This window comes from Ceratotherium simum, chromosome 20 (assembly GCF_057802395.1).
Source record: "Ceratotherium simum simum isolate JZ-2026a chromosome 20, ASM5780239v1, whole genome shotgun sequence".
Classification (NCBI taxonomy): domain Eukaryota; kingdom Metazoa; phylum Chordata; class Mammalia; order Perissodactyla; family Rhinocerotidae; genus Ceratotherium; species Ceratotherium simum.
In genome coordinates this window covers 51076617-51098374 of record NC_141919.1, presented here as the reverse complement: position 1 = coordinate 51098374, position 21758 = coordinate 51076617, and the positions used below count along the sequence as shown (strand labels likewise).

General features: G+C 58.5%; 1 protein-coding gene across 3 annotated transcripts in view; it reads left to right on the top strand.

Moving 5' to 3' along the window:
- The window catches only part of CNTFR (ciliary neurotrophic factor receptor), a 37863-nt gene extending 16827 nt beyond the window's left edge, over positions 1-21036 (top strand). For 2 of the 3 annotated variants that reach the window (XM_004428336.2, XM_087444753.1), the window contains 8 exons: positions 2758-2842; positions 7125-7358; positions 14225-14342; positions 14513-14679; positions 16031-16194; positions 19614-19794; positions 20150-20318; positions 20398-21036. In XM_004428336.2, the coding sequence (XP_004428393.1) occupies positions 2758-2842; positions 7125-7358; positions 14225-14342; positions 14513-14679; positions 16031-16194; positions 19614-19794; positions 20150-20318; position 20398 (1119 nt within the window). In that variant the 3' untranslated portion in view covers positions 20399-21036. The remainder of the gene's footprint in view (positions 1-2757; positions 2843-7124; positions 7359-14224; positions 14343-14512; positions 14680-16030; positions 16195-19613; positions 19795-20149; positions 20319-20397) is intronic. The other variant, XM_087444754.1, reaches the window with a different exon arrangement.
- Positions 21037-21758: the final 722 nt, after the last annotated feature.

Genomic DNA, 21758 nt, shown 5'->3' with positions numbered 1-21758 from the left:
CTCCTGCGCTCCCCGGCTCTCTTCCTGCGGCTCTTCCATTTCTCGCTGTCTCGGTCTCTTCTTGTCCCTCTGGGTCTCTGCTCACGGCTTTCCCTCTCTCCCTGCTCCCTGGGTCTCTCCCTTTTCTGGGTGCCCCCAGCCATGCAGTGTCTGTCTTGGTACCCCATCCCCCACTCTCTGCAGCACTCGCTCTCAGCAGCGCCCGTCTCCCATGGCTGCAGCCCTGTTGGCCCAGGGCCCGGCCCTTACAGTAACTCATCGGGCTGATGGAGGCGACTTTGATGAAGAAGCCACCCCTCCCCCAGCAGGGGCCCGAGAGAGTGTGTGTGTGTGTGTGTGTGTGTGTGTGTGTGTGTTTGCATTTGCTTGTATGCAAGTACACCCGTGCCAGGCTGTCTCCTTGCCCCCGCTCCCCAACAGGGGCAAGGAAGGAGCTGGGAGCAGAAGGCCACCCTGTCCCTCTTCTGCCACCCTGTGGGCTAACTTCCGTCCACTCTGCCTGCCCATCTGCCTCCCCCTGCCCTGGTTCCTGCTCCCATGTGGTGGGCGCTGGGCCTGGCACTGAGATGGTGTGTCTCCTGGCTGTGAGGAGAAAGGCATGAGCAGATGGCAGAGATGGAGGGGGAGGGTCTGCGAGCTACCTGCAAGGTTGAAGGTTGAGGTGGGGAACCAGGTAGGCCTCCAGCCTCTGGTCTTTCTCTCCAGCACCAGCTCTGAATTCAGACAGTCCTGGGTTCCTTTCCGGGCCCCACCACTTGCTGACTGTGACTTTGGCCGTTGTCTTAACCTCCTAGTCCTGAGAAGCTGAAGAAGGGGGAGTGGCTGAGGGGCAGGAGCCAGGCCAAGTGGTAGCTAAGGCCCCAGGAGTCACTGATGTGGGAGGGGTAGCCATGGCCACATGGGGCCTAGAGAGAGGAGCTGTGCCAGGGAGGGCCAGGCAGAGCACCTGCAGCTGTGGCTGGAGGAAAACCAGGTGCAGATGGGGGGACTCGCCTGGCAAGGGGTGAGCATAGCAGTAGGCAGGCAGAGCCTTCTCCCACAGAGGAGCCCTGGGAAGTCAGAGTCTCCAACTCTGCACCCACTGCTACAGGCGACCCCCACATTTGTCTCCCCCTGCTGTAGCTCTGTCTGCAGTGTCTCTGGTTGTTTCTCTGGCAGTGTTTCTGACAGTGTCTCTGGCTGTGTCTGGCAGTGTATCCGACTGTGTGTCTGAGTGTCCCTGGCAGTGTTTTCAGTGGTGTGGATACTTCCTGACTGAGCATCTGGCTGTGTCTCTGGCTCTCTCTAGCTGTTTTTCTGGGTGTGCGCCTGTTTGTGTCTATCAGTTTCTCTGGTATTTCTCTGCTTGTGTGTCAGGCAGTTTCTCTGGCGTGGTTTCTGACAGGGTCTCTAGCTCTCTGGCTATGTCACTAATGGTTTCTCTGCCTGTGCTTCTTGCTCTTTCTCTGGTGGTGCGTCTGCTTGCGTCTGGCCTGGTCTTGTACAGTGTTTCTGGTGGGTCCTTTGGTTGTGTGTCGGCTGTTCTCTGACCATATCTCTGGCTGGTTATCTGGTTATATCTACCTGTTTGTCTGGCTTTGTCTGATTGTGCCTCGCACAGTCTCTGCAGGATATCTCCACAGTGTGTGGAGCTGTTTCTTTGGGGTTCTGTCTGGTTGTTTCAGGCAGTGTCTGGCCAGTGTCTTTGCTGTGTGTCTGGCGGTATCTCTGACAGCAGCCCTGGTTGAGTGTCTGGCAGTGTCCCTCTCTGGGTCTCTGCTTCTGTATAGTTGACAGTCCCCCTCTCTCCTCACACTGGGGTGGGAGGGTCAGATTTGGAGCCTTTTCTGCAGGAGATAGTTATTTCCCTGCCCTCAGGTGTGAGCATGTGCTGGGGTGGGGTAGGGGGCAGCTGGACCCATCCCAGGAAGTGGGATAACGGGGGGGGGGGGACGGGGGGTGGCACTGGATCCATCCTGGCTCCTGGGGACATGTCCTGAGTGTGCTTTGTGTACCTGCATGGGTGCGTGTGGACAGTGATGCACATCTGCTGGGCTGGGGCTGCCAGGCTCCTGGACACTTGCTGGGGCGAAGGATGGGGGTGCCGCTGACAAGGACTTATATGTAAAAGTCCCTCATTCTTCTCTTGGTCATTGGTGTACACTAAAGCAAGAGCCACATCTGACCTCAGTGACAGCGTACCACTGTCCTGCCCCCCTGCTGCTCTGAACTTCCCAAAGCCCAGCGGCAAGGCCCCCCTGGAGAGGGGTGCAGATGTGAGGGGCTCCTGAGCATCCAGGTTTTGGGCTCTCTCCCCAGGAGCACGGCAAGGGGCCTTCCATTGAAGGCAATTTGGAGAAGCACAGACGTCCAATTAAGTTAAAACATTACCTTTTCAGTTTGTGATGTTTGTAGCTAATTAGCCAACCTCGCCAGTAAAGTAATTTTTTTTAGAAGAATGGCCCTGGCGTTACCAATGTTCTGTAACTCATCCGCGGCTGACTACATCCTGCAGCCAGCAGCCTCGTGGAACAGCAAACCACTGTAGGTTGCCGTCTACCATCTTAGCAAACCTTTGCCTACAGATGCCAATAATGTTGCTTTCTATTGCTTGAAAGAGGATCCTGAGCCCCGTTAAGAAGCACATTTGTCTCAAGGTGCCCTGGCCGTGGGGCTGGGATTTCCCAGTCTTGCCTGAGAACGGGGTGGGGGGCTCCCCAGGACGTTCCTGCCTGGGCTGATGCTGCCGCTTCCCCTGCCGCCTGTTTCTCCCACCAGATGGCAGCTCCTGTCCCGTGGGCCTGCTGTGCTGTGCTTGCCGCTGCCGCCGCTGTCGTCTATGCCCAGAGACACAGTCCGCAGGGTAAGTGCTGGGTGGGGGGCTCCCTGCCAACCCCCTCTCAGAGCTAAGAGTGACCCCTCCGTGGCACAGCTGTATGCACCCACCCAAGAACCACACAGTGGTGCATGCTGGCATCATTACACATGAACACCCAGAGGTACATGAGTCATGTGACCCTGATATGCAGGATGACCCACTGGTGTCTTATAGACACAGACCTCCAGTTACTCCCGGGTGGTCTCATGCCAATGGTATCCCTGGCTTTAAATGATCTTTTCCTCTGCCCACTAGGGTGGATGTAGGGTATATGCAGGTGGGATGAGAGTTGGGGGCAGCTAGGGGCAGGGTCCTTAGACAATATCTGGTGAAATGGTGTCCTCTGGGGGTTTTGGGGAGGCACTGAGAGAGACAATGGGCAGGACTACTTCTCCTCATCATAGAGGGAAGACAGGGACAGAGATGGTAGACTGGGAACAAGGTGGGAGAGGGCAGGGTGAGCAGAGGGCTGGCACACTGAGGCAGGGGCTGGGTCCAGCAGCTGGAGTGGCTGGAGGAGGCAGGGATTGCCCAGCCTGGGCCATGGCAACCTCCTTCCCTCACTACCACTTGTCCCGTGAGGGCTGAGTCCTCCCCACATCCCATGGGGCAACGAGCTGCACCTTTGCTGGGAAACAGGTGCCCTCTTGACTCGACCACCAGCCCTTCTGCTGCATTTGAGGCAGCAGCTCACATGGCTACATCAGTACAAGGTCTGCCCTTGAAACCCCTCCAGCCGGCTCTGAGTGTGGGGTGCTCCCCCTTGGAGGGGTCCTGCACATGATCTCGGCTGGGTTGGGTAGAGGCAGAGAGGGTGGGGGCATCTTGGGGGCCCAGGCACAGAACCCTGATGGTTAAGCTCTGCCACTCTCAGCCTGTGGGTTCAGGAGAGCAGTGGGTTGAGGCTCCTGTGGCCTCTTCCTTGTGAGACCAACACTGAGACCCAGAGAGCCTGGCCTGCCCCAGGCTTCTCCCCAGTGGGCAGGGACTGAAGGGAGCACCAGGCCGGCCCATCGACCCCTGCCTGCAATCAGCCTGCCCTGGGCTCCTGGGCTGACCCCACCTGCCTGGGCCTGCCAGTGGTCACAGCCATTGGCCTGGTGCCTGCCCTGTATATCAAGGCAGAGCCACGTGTGACCAAGGCCCTGGGCGTCAGGCTGCATCTCCGAGAGCGAGTGAGACTGTGCTTGTGCATTAGGCTGTGTTCCTGTGTGAGTGAGACCGTGTCCCTGTTTGAGAGCGTTTCTGTGTGGGGCTGTACCCTTGTGGGCTGTGCGCTCTGTGTGATATTGTCTGTGTGTGACCATGCCCTTGTGAGGCTGTGTCCTTGTGTTTGAAACCTTATGATAGTTTCTGTCTCTTTGTGTGTTTGTATCCCTGTTACACTGTCTCCCTGAGTGTGAGACTGTGTCCCCGTGTATAACTGTCTCCCTGAGTGTGAGACTGTGTCCCCGCATGTAGCTGTCTCCCTGAGTGTGAGATGGTGTCCCTGCGTGTATCTGTCTCCGCGTGTGAGACCGTGTCCCCACGTGTAACTGTCTCCCTGAGTGTGAGACCCTGTCCCCGCATGTAACTGTCTCTGAGTGTGAGACCGTGTCCCTATGCGTAACTGCCTCTGGGTGGCAGTGCCCTTCCCGTGCATGCATGTGACCTTGTATCAAGTGTTACCATCCCTGAAGTGGAACAATGTCCCTGTGTGGCTGAGACCTTGGGGACGGTTGTCCTGGGTGTGCTTGTTCTTTCTGGTAACTGTCCTCGTCCTATGTGTGTGGCGATGTGAAGTTGCTTAGGACACCCTGGGGGACTGTTTCCGGCATGTGGTCCCCATGTGAGCCTGTGCGCGCAGGTGTGAGGGAGCTGTCAGCCCTGTCCCTCTGTGTTCTCCATGTCCATGACCTCATCCTGTCTCTGTCTCTCATCCTGGCTTCTAACAACCTTTTCACAGCTGATTCTTTCGGAGCATTTGTCACCGCATCAGGGCCAAGAACCCCATCCTCCCCCTGCTGCTTGATTTAATTTATGAAATGGACAGCACATCAGTAGGGGCACCCACGGGGCGGGAGGAGAGCTGTCCAGAGACAAAGGATTAAATCATTGCCATCTTTGGAGCTGTTGCATGGCCATGTGTATTGCCATTGTTGTGTTATTGTAGCAGTTGTGACACCGTGATTGTCATGTCACGTTGCTCCCTCCACCTCTGCATTGTGGCCTGTGGTTGTCTTCCGTCATTGTGTCGTCATTTTTTCACGCCTGCCCTGACCTCACATCATTGGTTTGTCATTGTTGTTGGGTTGTGTTTCCATTTCCTTTGTGAGGCAGACGAGGTGAGGTGGGGACGTGCTGTCCTACCGCCATTGCATTTCTTGTGCTGTTGGGCGGCTGTTTCCTCGTCTTGTGGCTGGACCTGCCTGCAGTCTTAAAGGACCATTTTGGGTCCGAGTTTGTTCTGAGCTGCTGTTGGTCAGTGTTTATGTGTTGCCGCTGGGACCATGATGGCCACACCCCCTCCCCAGCGGTCAGTTTTCAGCCTCCTCCTCAGGCAGCTGGATGCAGAGTCTGCTGGGGGTGGGGGGTGCAGGGACAGGGGCTTGGCATGTTTCCTGGAAGCTCCAGGTTTTTGGAAGGGAGGCTGGAGGGGGGCTCAATGGCTATGGCTGGTGGATTGGGGGTGCTCTATGGCTTGAGCCTTGGACACTGGGCCTCTGGTCAGGGGGAGGCCCTCACTCAGTCTCTGGTCCAGCCTCACAGCTGTGGCCTCCAAGGCCCCCAGCCGCCGCCCTTCCGCCCGTTCATCCTCTGCTCGGCTGGTCCCAGGCCCCACAAACGAGTGGTCAGGGCTGGCCAGGTTTCCTGCTTCCCTTTCCTCCGACAGGGACAGAGAGGCTCAGAGAGGGGCAAGATGGAGACAGTCAGCCGGGGAGAGACCCCTGCACAGGGAGGGCGACAGAGGCAGCAAACCGGGACAGCTGTTCCCGTGCAGAGAAAAGCAGTACTGGGGAGGATGCTCTGATGGAGGGAAGAGGGGCGGGCGGCATAGGGGGATCCCTACCCCCTGCAGGCCTGAGGGTGTTAACAAGTCTAATTAAGAGGCCACTGGCCCAACTTAATTGGCTCGTTAACAGGAATTGCCTCTGAAAATCCCCCAACTCAGTGGGGTGGATCTCTGGAGGGGAGATGTGAGGGAGTGTTAACGAGGGATCCCGCAGCCCCCCACTGCTGCCCCCTCCCCCCTCGCTCCTTCCCTCCCACCTCACTCCACGGATCCAGGGATCAGGGAAGCATCTATCCTCGCAGGCTTGGGGGGCAAGATGAGGGGAGGAGATTCACATCTCCTGGCTCTGCATGTGTGCTGATCTCCTGTCCTCTGTAGATCAGCGTCTAGGACTTTCTCTGTCCCACTCACCTCCCCCACCTAGTGCTGCCTCCCTACAGGTGCTCCCTCCCGCCCTTCCACTCCGGTCCCCTGGGCTCAGTCCATCACGCCTGGGTTGCCGAGGCCAGGGCTGGGGTTTGCTTTTGGCTCTGACAGGCCCCTCCTGGGGGCAGGAGAGGAATGGTCAGAGAGCTCCCTCGGTCCCAGCACTCCCTACCTCCACCCCAAGCAGTTCCTGCCTCGCAGAGTTGACAGCTGCCAGGAGATCCCCAGGGCTCCTGTCCTGGACCCTGCCCGTTCTCCCTTCTCCTGCTGCTGCCCAAGCCCTGGGTGGCTGGGGGAGAGGGACTTGTCAGGGGTCCAGAGTTGGGGAGAGGGAGAGAGGCAGGACAAAAAGAGACAAGGATGGGGAAGCGAAGGCAATGGGGAGAGACAGAGAAAGGCATCCAGAAGTGGGGCCCCTCAGCTCCAGCTTGCTTGGGGAGCAGATGTCAGTGATTGGGGCCTGGCCTGTTGGTGGCAAGAGGTTAGAGTCATGGGGGTTAGGAAAACTTTCTAAAGGACCTAGGGACTGGAGGTGAACTGGGTTTTCACCCAGATCTAACCCCTCCCAGCACTCTACACAACTCTCTGTCTAATACACACACACACGGTCCCCAGACATGCACACACATAAAAATCTGGAGACACTACATACCTGTATATATGCACAGCCACAGAGGAATTCTGCACACTCCTCACCTCCCCAGGACACACACTGTCAGACACGGAGCCTCTCGTCCTGGACTCCTTACTTGTGACGTTCTCAGGCTGTCATCCCCGCACGTTCACCTGGGGGTGCTGGACAGGGCTGTGACTTGTGACTTCTGCCCTGTGCCCTCCCTGCCCCCACAGAGGCACCCCACGTGCAGTACGAGCGTCTGGGCTCAGACGTGACCCTGCCATGTGGGACAGCAAACTGGGACGCAGCTGTGACGTGGCGGGTGAATGGGACAGACCTGGCCCCTGACCTGCTCAACGGCTCTCAGCTTGTGCTCCGGGGCCTGGAACTGGGCCACAGCGGCCTCTACGCCTGCTTCCACCGTGACTCCTGGCACCTGCGCCACCAAGTCCTCCTACACGTGGGCTGTAAGTGTTGCTCCTAACCGCTCATCCGACCCCCTACTCACTCAAGGGATTGTCAGTGAGGCCCAGACCCCTGGCCCAGATCAAGTCCCCTTCCTGTTGGGGTGGGGGGAGGGTTGCAGCACCCTGACCCTTGCCCTCTGATCCTGTCCTTGCCTGCTCTTCTGACCTCTGAGCCCAGTCTTGCCCACTGAGTCCAGACCCCTGGGCATTTTGCACGTGTCCCACCCCCTCAGAGGTCTTTGAGATCCTGAAATCCTGTTCCCTATGACAAGACGGGCAGAGGAGGGCTGGCAGGGTGTAGCCTGTCTGGGGCCTGGTGCAGAGGAATCCTCCAGCCACAGCCCCTGGCTGGAACGGCCTCACTCCCCTGTGTGCTCCCACAGGGGCTGGCCTTGAGGGCCTTAGGGACAAAAGTGGGGTATACGGTTATGTGGGTATAGATATGGGCACTCTGGGAGGCCCCAGGAAGGAGGAAGGCTTTGTGCAATGGGAGGCACATGGAGACTTAGAGGATTTGGAAGACACATTGAAAAAGTCATTTCCAGCAGAGAGCTGAGTGTGACTGTAGGCCTCAGAGGCTGGGAGGACATGAAAAGGCCACTTGGGCTGGTGTAAATGGGGGAAGGAAGCTAAAGGAGGGGATGGGGCAGGTCGTGATCAGGCTCATGTTCTTAAAAGATCTTTCTCACTGTGGTGAGGAGAGGCAGTGTAGATGAGGCAAAGCCAGGCTAGGAAGGAGCCTGTTGCTGGGATCCAGGAGAGACGATGGGGACCTGGGACCAGGGCATGGAGGTGGGGAATTTGAGAGGGGGCGGCTGGACCTCCAGGAGCTGGTGATGGGTGGGAGGCAGGGAAGACACGAGAGCAGAGAGCGGGAGGAGTCAAGAGGGCTGGTGGTCTCTGTCACCACAGCAGAGACGAGGTGAGAGGGCTGGTTGGAGAAGAGAGTGTGTTCCTGTGGGAGGAGAAGATCCTGTGTTCCGTTTGGGTTTCCCTAGAATCAGATCCCAAGATGAGAATTCGTATGCAAGTAGTTTATTTGGCAGGTGATAGGAACACCATAAAGGAATGGGAAAGTGATAGAAAAGGGAAGTTAGCTGGGGCCGGCACAGTGGCGCTGCGGTTAGGTGCGCGCACTCTGCTGTGGAGGCCCAGGGTTCACAGGTTTGGATCCCAGGCGCGCCCTGATGCACCACTTGTCAAGCCATGCTGTGGTGGCATCCTATATAAAGTAGAGGAAGATGGGCACGAACGTTAGCCCAGGGCCAATCTTCCTCTGCAAAAAGAGGAGGATTGGCATTGGATGTTAGCTCAGGGCTGATCTTCCTCACAAAAAAGAAAGAAAGAAAAAGGAAGTTATCCTGAAAAGGAAGTTAGCTAATAAAGAGGGAGTTCTGCAGCCATTGCCTCTGGGCATCTGGGGCTTAACCCGTTGGTGGAACCCTGGAGCCCATTCAGACATGCGCCTGGGGGTTCTCCTGCCTGTGGGGAGAGGAGCCTGGGCGCTTGTACGCTGACTCCTGCCCACCCTTGGTGGCAGAGTCTCCTGGGGTGGGGGCAGGGATGCTTTATTCCCCAGCACTTTTGGCCTGATGCCTCGCAGGCAATGCAGGCTTTGGTGGCCACAGAAAGCTCTTAGGCAAATAACTGCCGAAGCGGCAGCAGGTGCAGCAAAGGACCTGCGGCACCACTGCCATCTGCTAGGACAGGTTGGGTTGGGGTCCTCGAGGACGACTGGGGATTGATGGCTGTAGCCAGTGGATCTGAGGGCCTGGGACTCAGGGAGAGGCCTGTGCTGGAGATGGGAGTTTGGGGGGTTGTCAGCACCAAGGCCATGGGAGGGGGTGCGGTGGCCAAAGGCGGGATTGTGGGATGAGGAGAGATGAAGACCCATTACTGAGGCCTGGAAACCATCACTGTGTAAGGGGTTGATGGAGAGAAATGAGCTGTGAGAAGGAGCCAGCAGGAGGGTCGAGGGAAGAGCAGGTGAGTGTGATTCGGAAGAGGGGTTTGGAGAAGTCGGAGTGATGAGGTTGTCAGTCTTGCTCTGGGTCAGCTAGGTAGGTGCCCCGACGTCAGCCAGCGGCACCCACCGACAGAATAAACACTCTGAAAACAGTGCCATTTCTTTTCTCCTTGAGCCAAAGATTGAAGCTTCTCTGGCCTCACCCCATTTGGGTCATGCACCCCACTGTCTGAAGATGGTTTCTTTACTCCCTGGGAGCTACCGAGGGGAGGAGACGCCTGAGGGATCTGGGAGCAGGCCCTTTCCCTGTCGTCAGGAGATCCGTGACAGCCGTGGGAAATGTTAGGCTGCAGGGTTGCTCAGGGCCCTCCACAAATCTCTGACCCACTGGCCGGGCCAGGGGAGGGTGAAAATATGTTTTGGTGGGGATGTTCCTGTCCCCACAGAAAAGCCTTTTGTGTGTTTAAACTGGAGAGATGCTTTTGTTACCAAACGTCTTAGTTGCAAGCCAAGGGTGGAGTGACCCATGTCGGCCAGCCTGAGAAGTGCAGGACCAGCCTACTGGAGTCCTTCTTAGCTGCCACAGGGTCCATCAGAAGTGGAGCACTCAGCCGAGCCCTGGGCCCTTACGTGGGAGAGAGGACGTATACTGAGTGCCATGGAAACAGGATGAGGCCAACTTGGCACAAGTCACCCACACACCTGTCTTCTCAGTTTGAGTCCCAGAAGCCCTCAGGATGGACGAGTCTGGCCGTGATGGCTGGGCCTTGGTGACCCTGGGCTCCCATTCCTGATGACCTGATCTTGGAGAGTTTGTTGGAGGGGAATTGGGTCTAGGAGTAATGTCTGTAGTCCGTACCCACAGGACATTGTGACCAGAGTCCAGCCCTTTCATATCCAGTGCTGACCCCCACCCAAGCCCTGCCTGTCAGAGGAGAGCTGGCCATGAATTGGCTGTAGCATTAGTAACAGGTACTTATCTCCCATTGCCTTATTTCCTCTTAAAGAGCTGGTCAGAGGAACAGGGGACATTAATCATGATTGTCTCAGTCACTTTATATTAGTAACAAGAGACCAGGTTTGGCAACACTCAACATCAAATTATCCTTCTTGCCAGTGCTCAGAGAACAGGACAAAGTTACCCCTGATTTGTGCGTCATTCAAACCTAACATCATTTAATATTTATCCTAAACATATAAGATTTTCATGTCTCTATTTCCAAGGGAACCTGATCATAAAAATATTCTGTTGCAAATCCCCTGAACCAGGCAGATCCCTGAACTGCTTTCTCCTGATCCACCTGCCTGCACTCAGGTGGATGCTCACAAATGGCTCTAAGGAGGCCCCTCCCCAGGATGATGAAAGGACCCCCCACATTAGGAAACAGGACCACAGGGTTCCTTTAGGAGCAGCCTTTGTTTACTAGACACTGCTGATTCACTGTCATTCTTATTTTAAGCTAAAACAAACCAGAGATTAATTGACTAATTTTAAACAGACAGTTCCTTGTCCAGTTTTAAAATCTTTGATTGGTCAGGACAGCAACTCCAGACCCCTTGGTTCAGCACTGCTTCCCCCTCAGCCCTGTTTGCTGGGAAGGAAAGAGCAGCCTGTGCTTGAAGAAGATGTCTGCAGAGAAGTGATGGGTGGGAGGCAGGAGGGGAATTTGGGAGTCCAGGAGTCGGGGTGCCTCGGGGTATCAGAGATAAGGTTGGGGCAGGCATGCGCCCTGAATGCCAGGCAGGAGGAGTAGTGCGGGTGGGGCCCCGGGCAGGGCTGAGCTGGAAGGGTCACCCTGCCCCGCCCAGCCTGCTCTGGCCTGGCCAGGGGTGTGGGCAGCCTGCCCCTCCTCTTTTCTGGGCCGGCGGGCAGGCCTCGTGCGTGCCGGGGGCTCCAGCACAGGCGGGCTGGCGAGATGAGAGGAAAAACATGCGGTTTGGTGGGCTGGACATGGAAAAACAAGCCAATTAGGAGGAAAACAAACAAATCCTGGGCCAGCGGGGGCACACGCACGCATGCACACGCGTCCCCGCATGGGACCCAGGGACACCCTGCCACAGGCTGACGCAGTCACTTGTGCGTCTGAGGAGCCCCCACAAGGGGCAACTCAGGATGCCTGGACATCCAGGAGCGGGCCTCTGTGCCAGAGTGTGAGATTATGACACGTGTGCGTACAAGCTTTCGCTCACACACAGCCTCTAACATGCTGTCACACGGTGTTCAGCTCATATGTGTGAACACACGTGGAATTCTGGGCACCTTCCCACACCCACAGTTGGAAAATACACTCGGGCTTCAGCTCCATCTCCAATACAGTGTTTCACATCTGTCTTCTTGCTGTCACTGGTTTCAGAAACAATGGCGCGTTTACACGTCTTCTCACAGAGCACCTCAGCCACACGGCCTCACACATATAGACAGTCTCGAAATCCCACAGCCTCGCCGAGTCACACACGAACCCAGTCATCCAGTCACACACGGCCAATCACACAGTTACACGGCTGCCCCGAGTCTGTCACACACGTGAAGCCTCTCAGAGTTAACACACACAGCCTCACAATCTCAACGTCTTGAAAACAGCTTCCCCCCGACTCGCAGCACACTCACAACAGGCCTGACCGCACCGTCCCACAGCCTCACACTTGGTCTCTCCCAGCACCCCCACCTCCGCCCACCCGGCCCCTCAGCTGGGCTCCAGCTGCAGCAAGTCACTCCTTTTCTTCCTTTTCTTTGTTTTTCTTTCCTCCTTTTCCCTCTGAGAAACCTGGTCCCTGTCAGGAAACCCAAGCCCTTCCCTGCTCAGGGCCCAGGGCCAGGCAGGAGTAGCCAGATGACAGACAAAGCCCTGCCTGGCCCCCTCGTCCCCCATGACCTGCCCAGTCAGAGCGGGGAACTGGTTTGAGGGGGAGGTTTGAGGGGGAGGCTGGTCTGAGTCGGGGACCGTCAGAGGGGAATGGAGGAGACTGGTCAGTGAGGAGGCTGGCCGGGGGAGGGGGCCTGGGAGCCCAGTGCCTTGGCCTGCTCTGCCCTCCCAAGTCCCAGGTGGCAGGGAGCTGACTCTGCAGCCTTCAGTCCTGCCCCCCCGGCCCCCCCCCGCCCCCAGCGCCCTTCTCCTTTGAAGCTGGGGGGGGTGGTGGTGGCAGGAGGCGGGAGTGGAGGCTTCTCGCCGACCTCGGAATGTCCTTTCCTCCTGGGGTGGCTGCCAACTCTGGCCTGGCCCACAGGCCCCCACAAGGCACTTCCTGTGTCCTTGGCCACCCCCCACCCCACCCCCACACCTCTGCGCCCCTTGGCAGATAGGGAGGGGATATGAGAGGCACACAGGATGAACATGGAGCAGACACAGGATGGACGTGGGTCCAGGAAGGCTTCCCAGGGGACGCAGGCAGCAGCGGGCAGAATGTCGGTTGCCCCTCGTGGGGGCTCGGCTGGGCTCTGGCGCTCCCCTGCAGGCCTGGGGCATGGAGCCTCTGCCCACAGTCTGGCCCACTCCACCTGCTATACCCAAGCTTCCCTGAGGCCTCTCTGGCTCCCTCATCTCTCCTGCTGCAAATCCAGATCAGGCCCTGGGGGCTCTGCCCCGGGTCCCTCCACCGCTTCACACATACTGGACATGCACGCGCAATCACAGTCACTCAGAATCACATGCACACTGTGGATGAAAGCCCACAGCTCCCCGTGTGTCACCATGGCCACTCGGCAAGCATAGACATGCACTCCCCTTTGCCGTCCCCGGCTTATTGAGCTGCCCCCCTCCCATTTCCTGTCCACCTGTCAGGCAGGGGGTGGGGGGAGGGCACAGGAGGGAGGGGTCAGTGTCCCTGGAGCCACGGACGGACATTCCTTGCCTGGGTCGGATCACAGAAGCTGCCTCCTTCCACGAACCTGAGCCGGCTGTCCTCACGCCTTACCCAGTGCTTGAGGTGAGACAGCTGGGCTAAGTGCTCACAGCAGCAAAAAGTGGTTAGACAGCAGAAAGGACTTCCCAAGTGTGTGTGTGGTCATGTAGGTGGGTATCCCAATCTGGGGTTTGGCTCTGGCTTGCTGTGTGAGCCCAGGCAGGTCCCCATCCCTCTGGGCCTCCCCATACCAGAGTGAAGGCAGCTGCTGACCACGTAAAGGGCTTCTTAAAAGGTCTGTGATGGAGAAGCTGGGGGGAGGTGAACAGCAAGGGAACAGCAGCTTCCTCTCAGCAGACACGTGCACGCACATGCATCATCCATGGACATGCACTCTGAGAGCCGTGCACATAGACGCTCCTACGTCTGTGCCCATGTTCAGTCACGGGTCACTCATTCATGTCTCAGACACACATGTAACAGTTACCCATGCACGCAGACACCTACACACACACATATGCACGTGAGCAGCCGCCCTGTGCTGTTCCCGTGGAGCCACCAGACCTGTCCTCGTGTTTCTCAGTCTCCACTGAGGGGAAGCCCGGGATGTCTCTTCTCAAGGGAGTGCACCCTGATCACCCAGCAACCAGGGGACCCAGTCCAGAACCCCCTCGGCCTCGGCTGCAGCACCATCGTCCTGTGGGAATGGACACAGTGTGGCAGGAGCTGTGGGACGGGGCTGGTTCCCCCAGACGTCACGTCCATCCTCTGATTGATGAGCTGAGCCCCGCGGCCCCGGCTCCCCACAATTCCCGCCTCCACTGAGCAGGTGGGGGGGGCTCCCTCTGCATACAAGCCCTTGTTTTTCTTTAATTAAACATCTGGCTCTCTGTGGCCTGGGAAGCCTCAGACCCTCGCTGACAGCCTCCCCCCCGCAATCTCTGGCATTGCTGATGGGTTGAAGGGGGAGAGCTGGGGTTCTGGGGCCCACCTGTCCCCACACTAGTGCAGGGGACTGGGGGCTCCAAGAATGCCCTGACCATGCTGTCCTCATCCCCAGTGCCGCCGCGGGAGCCCGTGCTCAGCTGCCGCTCCAACACTTACCCAAAGGGCTTCTACTGCAGCTGGCACCTGCCCACCCCCACCTACATCCCCAACACCTTCAATGTGACCGTGCTGTGAGTAGACACGCCTGTGACCCGGTGCCACCCCTGACCTCTCCTGCACCCCCACCCCACCAAGCTCTCAGTCCAGACCCTAGCCCAGCCTTGTGCGTGACCTTCCCCCAACCTCTGCCCCACCTGACCCTTGATGTTGGTAACAGTGCCTGGGCCTCACCCCTCCCCAGGCACGGCTCCAAAATTATGGTCTGTGAGAAGGACCCAGCCCTCAAGAACCGCTGCCACATCCGCTACATGCACCTGTTCTCCACCATCAAGTACAAGGTCTCCATAAGTGTCAGCAATGCCCTGGGCCACAACGCCACAGCCATCACCTTTGACGAGTTCACCATTGGTGCGTGGATGGCAGGGGGTGCTGCTGCATATTCTGGTGGGAGTGTGGAAGTGGATGAGTGCCAGAGGATGTGAGCATTGGTGGGGATGTTCACATGTGCACAGGTATATGGGGCATGTATGTACACGTGCACATGTATGTATAGCACATATATACCTGTGAACAGGCAAGTGAATGTCCTTTACCTGCAGGGGCCCAGAGACCTCTCCAGCAGCTCTTCCCATCATCTCTCTGGCTCCCAGAGCATGCAGGAGGGGGAGGGGGGCAGGCTGGGCCAGACCCTTGTGCAGCTGCAGCCGCCACCCCCCCACGCTAATGGCTTCCTTACGGCCTATGATGAATGAGGTGTCAGAACAGGAGACAGGACTGGGACAGATACTGCCCTCCCCCCGCCCCCATCCCAGCCAGACCCTCTGCCTGCCCCTGCCCCATCTCAGCAGACCCCCTGCCTGCCCCTGCCCCATCCCAGCCAGACCCTCTGTCTGCCCCTGCCCCATCCCAGCCACACCCTCTGCCTGTGTCTGCTCCATCCCAGAAGACCCCCTGCCTGCCCCTGCCCCATCCCAGCCACACCCTCTGCCTGTGTCTGCTCCATCCCAGAAGACCCCCTTGTCTGCCCCTGCCTCATCCCAGCAGACCCCCTGCCCACCCCTGCCCCATCCCAGCCACACCGTCTGCCTGCCCCTGCCCCTTCCCAGCAGACCCCCTTGTCTGCCCCTGCCCCGTCTCAACCAGACCCTCTGCCTATGCCCCCACCCCCTGGCTGAGTCCCCAGCCAGACTGTTTCTACATGAGCTGGGCCCTTAGATGCTCCCATCAGACCCCCAGCCTATCTTCAACCCAGATCTGCAGCACCTGTGGACTGTCTTTTACCCTTGACCCACAGAGCAGCTTCAAACCCAGACTCTTCCAAGGGAGGCTGTGTCTCGGTTTGAACTGGAAAAATTGAGGTGAAAAACCAGGCTTGTGGGGAGTGTGTGATGCTGATGCAGGAGGAGCTGATCCGGGTGATGATGGGGGTGATGTTCATCACACAGGCTTAGTAACTGGGATATTGGTCATCATGAAGATGGGGTTGGGATGATGGGATGAAATTTGGGATGCTGATATCATGAGCTGATGACAATGACTGTATTGACAGTCATTGGTGATGACGGGGATGTCAGAGGCGGAAATAATGAGATGGTGGTTAATGATGGTTGCCAGAACTGACAACAGAGAAGAAGGATGGCAACCGTGGTGATGATGACACTAGGTGACGATGTGAGATGGCAGACATGGTGGCTGGTGTTGATGAAGCGGAGTTGTTCCCAGAGATTAGTGTGGTAATGAAGCTGTGTCTCCTGAACAGTGAAGCCCGACCCTCCAGAAAACGTGGTAGCCCGGCCAGTGCCCAGCAACCCTCGCCGGCTAGAGGTGACGTGGCAGACCCCCTCGACCTGGCCCGACCCTGAGTCCTTTCCCCTCAAGTTCTTCCTGCGCTACCGACCCCTCATCCTGGACCAGTGGCAGCATGTGAGTGTCCTGCCCTGCCCTGCCCTGCCCAGATCCCCAGTGCCTGAATCAGAGCCACATGGCGTGGGTGGGACCCAGCTCCCTGCTGGTAGCTGTTCCAGTGTGAAGCCTGAGGGCAGTCAGAGAGGCTTTCCGGGAGGGAGAGGGGACCAGGTGGGCCTGGGAGGATGGATGGGGCTGAGCAAGGTGTCCTGATCTGAGGCCCTTAGGGATTCCTGGTGACCCCCATTAAGTGCGGTGGGAACACGTCTGTCTTTGTGGCTCCCCAGGGTAGTGGAGAGAAATGCTGGGAGGGAGATGGCAGGCAGGGCAGGCAGTGTTCCCCTTTCCTCTGGCTCTCAGACCTGATCAAGCATCTCCCTCTTATACTCTGGCCCAGGATCTGGGCCTGTGCTGGACCCAAGGGCAGGACAGTCCTGTCCTTAAGGACTCACAGATGGGCTCAAGGGTTCAGAATCACGCAGAGGAGTCAAGCTTGGTCCAAGGCGTGAGTTCAGGCAATGACTAGTGTCAGGGCTCCAGTCAGATCTAGCTTAGAGGTCAGCTTGAGGTTATGGGTCAGAAGGTGGCCTGGGCTGGGAACCAAGTAGTGGACAAGGGGCAGTGTGGGGTCAGGCTGTGGTCTGGGCTGTTAATGAAGCTACAAGACAGGGCTCTGGGGAGCAGCCAGGGGATTGGGACATACTTGAGGTTCTCTCTCCTCGAGAGCCCTGGGCCCATAGGATTGTGGGCACTCTGTGTGGCCCATGAGGTCTGTGGGCTAGGACTGGGGCTGGGAGGGTGCTCCCAGGGGCAACCCAGGCTGGCACCTGGGGGTCAACCGGTACGCCCACCGCATACACCAGGCTCCAGCCCCATCTCCTTATGCCCCCTTCCCAGCTGGCCTTTAAAGTGCGTAATTTGATTCCAGGGTGCCTGTCCGGGTTGCAGGCCTAGCCCCCACAAAGGCTGCTCACGCTCATATGTTCCCTGACACAGTCCGGAGTCTCTCCTGCCTGGCCAGCTGCCCACGGCTAATGCATTGCTAATAACCAGGGTCTAGTTTCACAAGCCCCCCTCCCCTGCTAACGAGCTACAGGCAGCAGCCCCGCGCATCGCGGTGCACACGCCTTGTAGTGGACCTGGCACACTGCCCACCACACACACGGGAACATGCACGCACACACGTGGTCCCCAGCAGGAACCATGCTCCAGACGTGCATGTGACTAACATGTCAAGACCATGCACTGGCCTGTACCATGGGCAGAACTGACCCTGACAGCAACATGGGCAGAGCAAAATATGCAGGCTCTGTGGCAAGAACGTGCGTGGCCTGTGGCATGTGCTAGCCCTGTTCCATATCTCATTGGCATTGCGATTGGCTAGTTTTATGGCTCTTTTGAACTTGAGTTTTGCTCTGAACAGAATCTACTCTCCCTGATCCTTAATCTTGGAGAGGCAGGTGTATGCTTGGGAGGGGGTGCGGAGGGGAGAGCAGAGAAAAACATCCCTTGGACTTTCAGGAGGGAATGAGAGATGCAGGTCAGGAACTGCACAAGAATGGGCACCATGAGATCTGGCCGGATAAGGACAAGGGGGAGGCGAGGACTGGGACCCAGCCTGGGTTCCCTGCATCTCCTGCTCTGGCCCTAACTCAGCAGGGAGGCCAGGAGGGCCTGTCTCACACCTGCTGTGGCAGAGCGGATGGAGGACTCCCAGGCGAGGCGGATGCCAGCCAGTTGAGGAGCCTTTCTCTTAAGGGGATGGATTAAGGGATCAGTGAAAACCTAGCAGCAAGAGCCCAGGCCTAGAAGATGTGGCTGCTAGGAGAGCATTGGGCTCCTGGGCCACATTCCTAGAGGTATGGTGCCCGCCACAAGCCCACCAAGGAGGTGGTAATTTGATCTGCTCCCCATGGCTCTCTCCCTCTAGAGAAAGACAGATGTGGAGGTCTGGGGGACAGAATCAAAGGAGGGGCCTGAGGGCAAATCCTGGCGAGAGATAGAGAGAGAGAGAGAGAGAGAGAGAGAGAGACAGCGAGAGAGAGAAATTGCCGAAGGAGTTGGGGCTACTCAGCCAGAGGGGATCTTTGCAGAGGTGGAACTGGGGCCCCGCTCCAGAAGAGGAGGGTCTCTGAGGCCCACCGACCTTCCAGGGCTGGGAATAAGACTTACTGAGCCTAGGGCTGTGCCAGGAGTGGCTCTCACGCTGACCCCAACCTTTCCCAGTGCCTCTCACCTTAGAGCCTCAGGGCCTCAGGGCCTCAGGGCCACAGACTCCGGGGACTTGGAGGGGCTTCCCGCTCCACTTAGACCCAGCTGCACGCACTAATGCACACATACGCGCACGCATATACTCACAGCCTATCTGGTCAGGTAGCCCAGACTCCGGTGTTCTGGGGGGAGGATCGGAACAGGGACAAAAAAGCCCTGAAGCCAGACGTGGCCCAGAGCAGCCCCTCCTCCGCCCCCGCCGGCTGCCCCTGTTTACGAGGCGGCTTAATGAGGCGGCGGGTGCCGCTGAGATGAACCAGAGCCCAGCCTGGGCCTGGGAGGGGCGCCGGACAGGCAGGCCAGCCTGGAGGGTGGGGGGAGACCAGCGGGATGGGGGCCAGCCAGGGCGGGGGTGGAGCGGCGATGCCTCCAGGAGGAAATGGAGCAGCTGTCCTGCTGTTCTGCGCCCGGGAGCTGCCCCCCACCCCTGTGAGCCTCAGGCAGGGCGATAACCACACTGAGGCCTTCCCCAGGGGAGGTCCAGCTGGGGCCAGGCTCTGGGTGCACTGGACATCTGGGAAGCCAGGCTCTGAGCTGGAACCCATGATAACAACAGAGCTGGCCAAAGTCTGGTGCTCACCACGTGCCCGAGTCCTCATTACAACCCGGTGAGGAAGATCGTTAACACCCGTTTTACAGATGCGGACTGCAAGGCACTGGAAGTCAAGTAACCTGGTCACCTAGCTGGGAGGGATGGAGCTAAAATTTGGACTCAGGCAGCCTAGCTGCACGTCTGTGTTCCTGACCTTCCCTCCTAACTGCTTCTCCATGGGAGAGGGCAGCACGCCATCCCCTCTCTCACCCCGTGACTCTTGTCACCTCCAGGCTGGGACTGAGGTCAGGACTCAGGCTGGGGCTTGTGAGAGAGCTGGGATGGCAGCAGAGTCGAGACCCTGAGAAAAGTCCTCCTTATTCTCCCGGGGCTCCAGTCTCCTTAAAGCTTTCCTTACCCTCCTCCAGGCCTGTCTTCCCTCCCCTGGGGCCTCCTCCCTAAGTAGTCTTCCCTCTCCTGCAGGAGTATTCTCAATAGCCCCTCTCCCCCAGGGAAGTCCTCGTTCCCTCCAGGGGTGTCTTCACTCTTCTCTCCCCAGAAATGTTCTCACCTCCTCTAGGGGTGCCCCAGTCTCCTGACCCCCAGGCACCTGCTCCCTCTGGTCTGGCTGCAGGTGGAGCTGTCTGATGGCACAGCGCACACCATCACGGATGCCTACGCCGGGAAGGAGTACATCATCCAGGTGGCGGCCAAGGACAATGAGATCGGGACATGGAGTGATTGGAGCGTGGCCGCCCATGCCACACCCTGGACTGAGGAGCCTCGACACCTCACCACCGAGGCCCAGGCCCCGGGTGAGCCCGCCCCTGCGCTCAACTCCTCCCAGGACTCAGCGCCTCTGCCCCAGGGTCTCTATGCTCTGTATGGCTGCCTCCCTCCCATCTGTCTGTCCAGCCCCTGCTGTTCTTGGTGCCTGCTGTCTGGACATTGTTGGTAGGGGCTGTGGGTGGAGGGGTCATCCGTGAGCCTCAAGGAAGCGGGATCTGCCTGACAGGTGAGGCAGGGCATGGTGGAGAGGAGGCAGAGGCCGTCTGAGGGAAAGGCTGCACTGGTCTGATGCAGGAAGCAGGAATGGTGTGCCTCAGGACCCCCAGACCTAGGTGGGACTCCAGCCCTGACCCTGCCCTGAGTTTCCCCCCTGTTCCCCAGAGACCACGACCAGCACCACAAGCTCACTGGCGCCCCCACCCACCACGAAGATTTGTGACCCCGGGGAGCTGGGCAGCGGCGGAGGGTCCTTGGCACCCTTCTCGATCAGTGTCACTGTCACTCTGGCCCTGGCTGCCGCTGCCGCCACTGCCAGCAGTCTCCTGATCTGGTAGGTCAAGGGAGGCTGGGCGGCAGAGGGGAGCCTGAGGGAACTCTCGTCCCTCACAGCCCCTGCCCTGTCTCCCCAGAGCCCGGCAGCCTGTGAGGACATGCCAGCGCACCTGCAGAGGAGCAGGAGGCCGGAGCTGAGCCCGCAGACCCCGGTTTCTATTTTGCACACGGGCAGGAGGACCTTCTGCATTCTCTTCAGACACAATTTGTAGAGACCCCGGCAGGCCCGGGCCTGCCGCACCCCAGCCCCGCCACACCACGCCGGCCCTCCTCCCTCCCTCAGGGGAGGAGGGCCATGCAGCTAACCCACCCACCAAAGACCCCCCCACACCCACCCTGCCCCCTTGGGCTGGACCCTCCAATGCCAGCGACTCCCAGGAGCCCTTGGGGGGCCTGAGGGGAGCCCCTCACAGCCACAGTTTCTCCTCCTGCCCCAGCCTCCTGTCTGTCCCAGGGTCTCTGTTGCCACCATCAGATTATAAGCTCCTGACGCTGGGGGGGCCCAGCCATCACCCTCCCCCCAGCGCCCATACTTTTCAGTCCCCCCACCCCTGTTTTGTATGCCCCCCCCTTCCCTGCTCCTACCCTGCAGTATTTAATGCCCTGTCGGTCCCTTCTAGTCTGACTCCATGGTAACTTGCTGTATTTGAATTTTTTATAGATGTATATACAGGGGAGGGGGTGGGGGGTTCTCATTAAACGCCACCATTTCATGAGTCCTTGGAACAGACCCACTTTGGGAGGGCATTCCTCCCCTTCCAGGCCCGGGGGAGGGGAGGAGGGAAGACATTCTAGTTGGAGAGAGACAGCTCTCTCCATGGAGTGGGGGAGAGGTAGCTCAGCTCTCAGGCAGTGTCTGGGGATGGGGCTTTCTGCTTCTTAGGGGGTAGGGCTCCCTGGAGGCCAGGGGCAGAGTCGTGGGGGATGAGAGGTCCCAGTGAGACAGGTCCCACATGGGGGTGTCCAGTCAGTCCTGGCAGGGCAGAGGCCTGTCAAGGGTCATCTGAGCTGCCTTCCATGTGTGCCCAGGCCTGGGCTTTACCCACAGGGGCAGAGAAACAAGAAGGTGAAGAGGCCAGGCTTCATCCTCGGGGTGGGGGGTTGTCATCGCTGCCATCCAGGAGACACAGTCTAGGGGTTCTAGCAGGTCAGGCCTGGGGCTCAGCTGGGCCACAGGGCACAGAGCATCCTGGGCCTGGGCAGGCAGGGAGGCTGCCTGAAGGAGGCTTGAAATATGACTAGGGATGGGACCTGTGCTCGACGACTGGAAATGTGGAGTACCAGGTTTACCTCAGGTTAGGACTCAGTGTGAGCAGGGAAGAGTGGGCTTTGGTTTACAGGATGCCCAGTCTTTGGTCCAGCTCCACACCCTGCCCACACCCCTCCAGTCCCCAGACTGGGACTCTAGGGTCCCTCTGATTCCTCCTCAGCAGGGGGC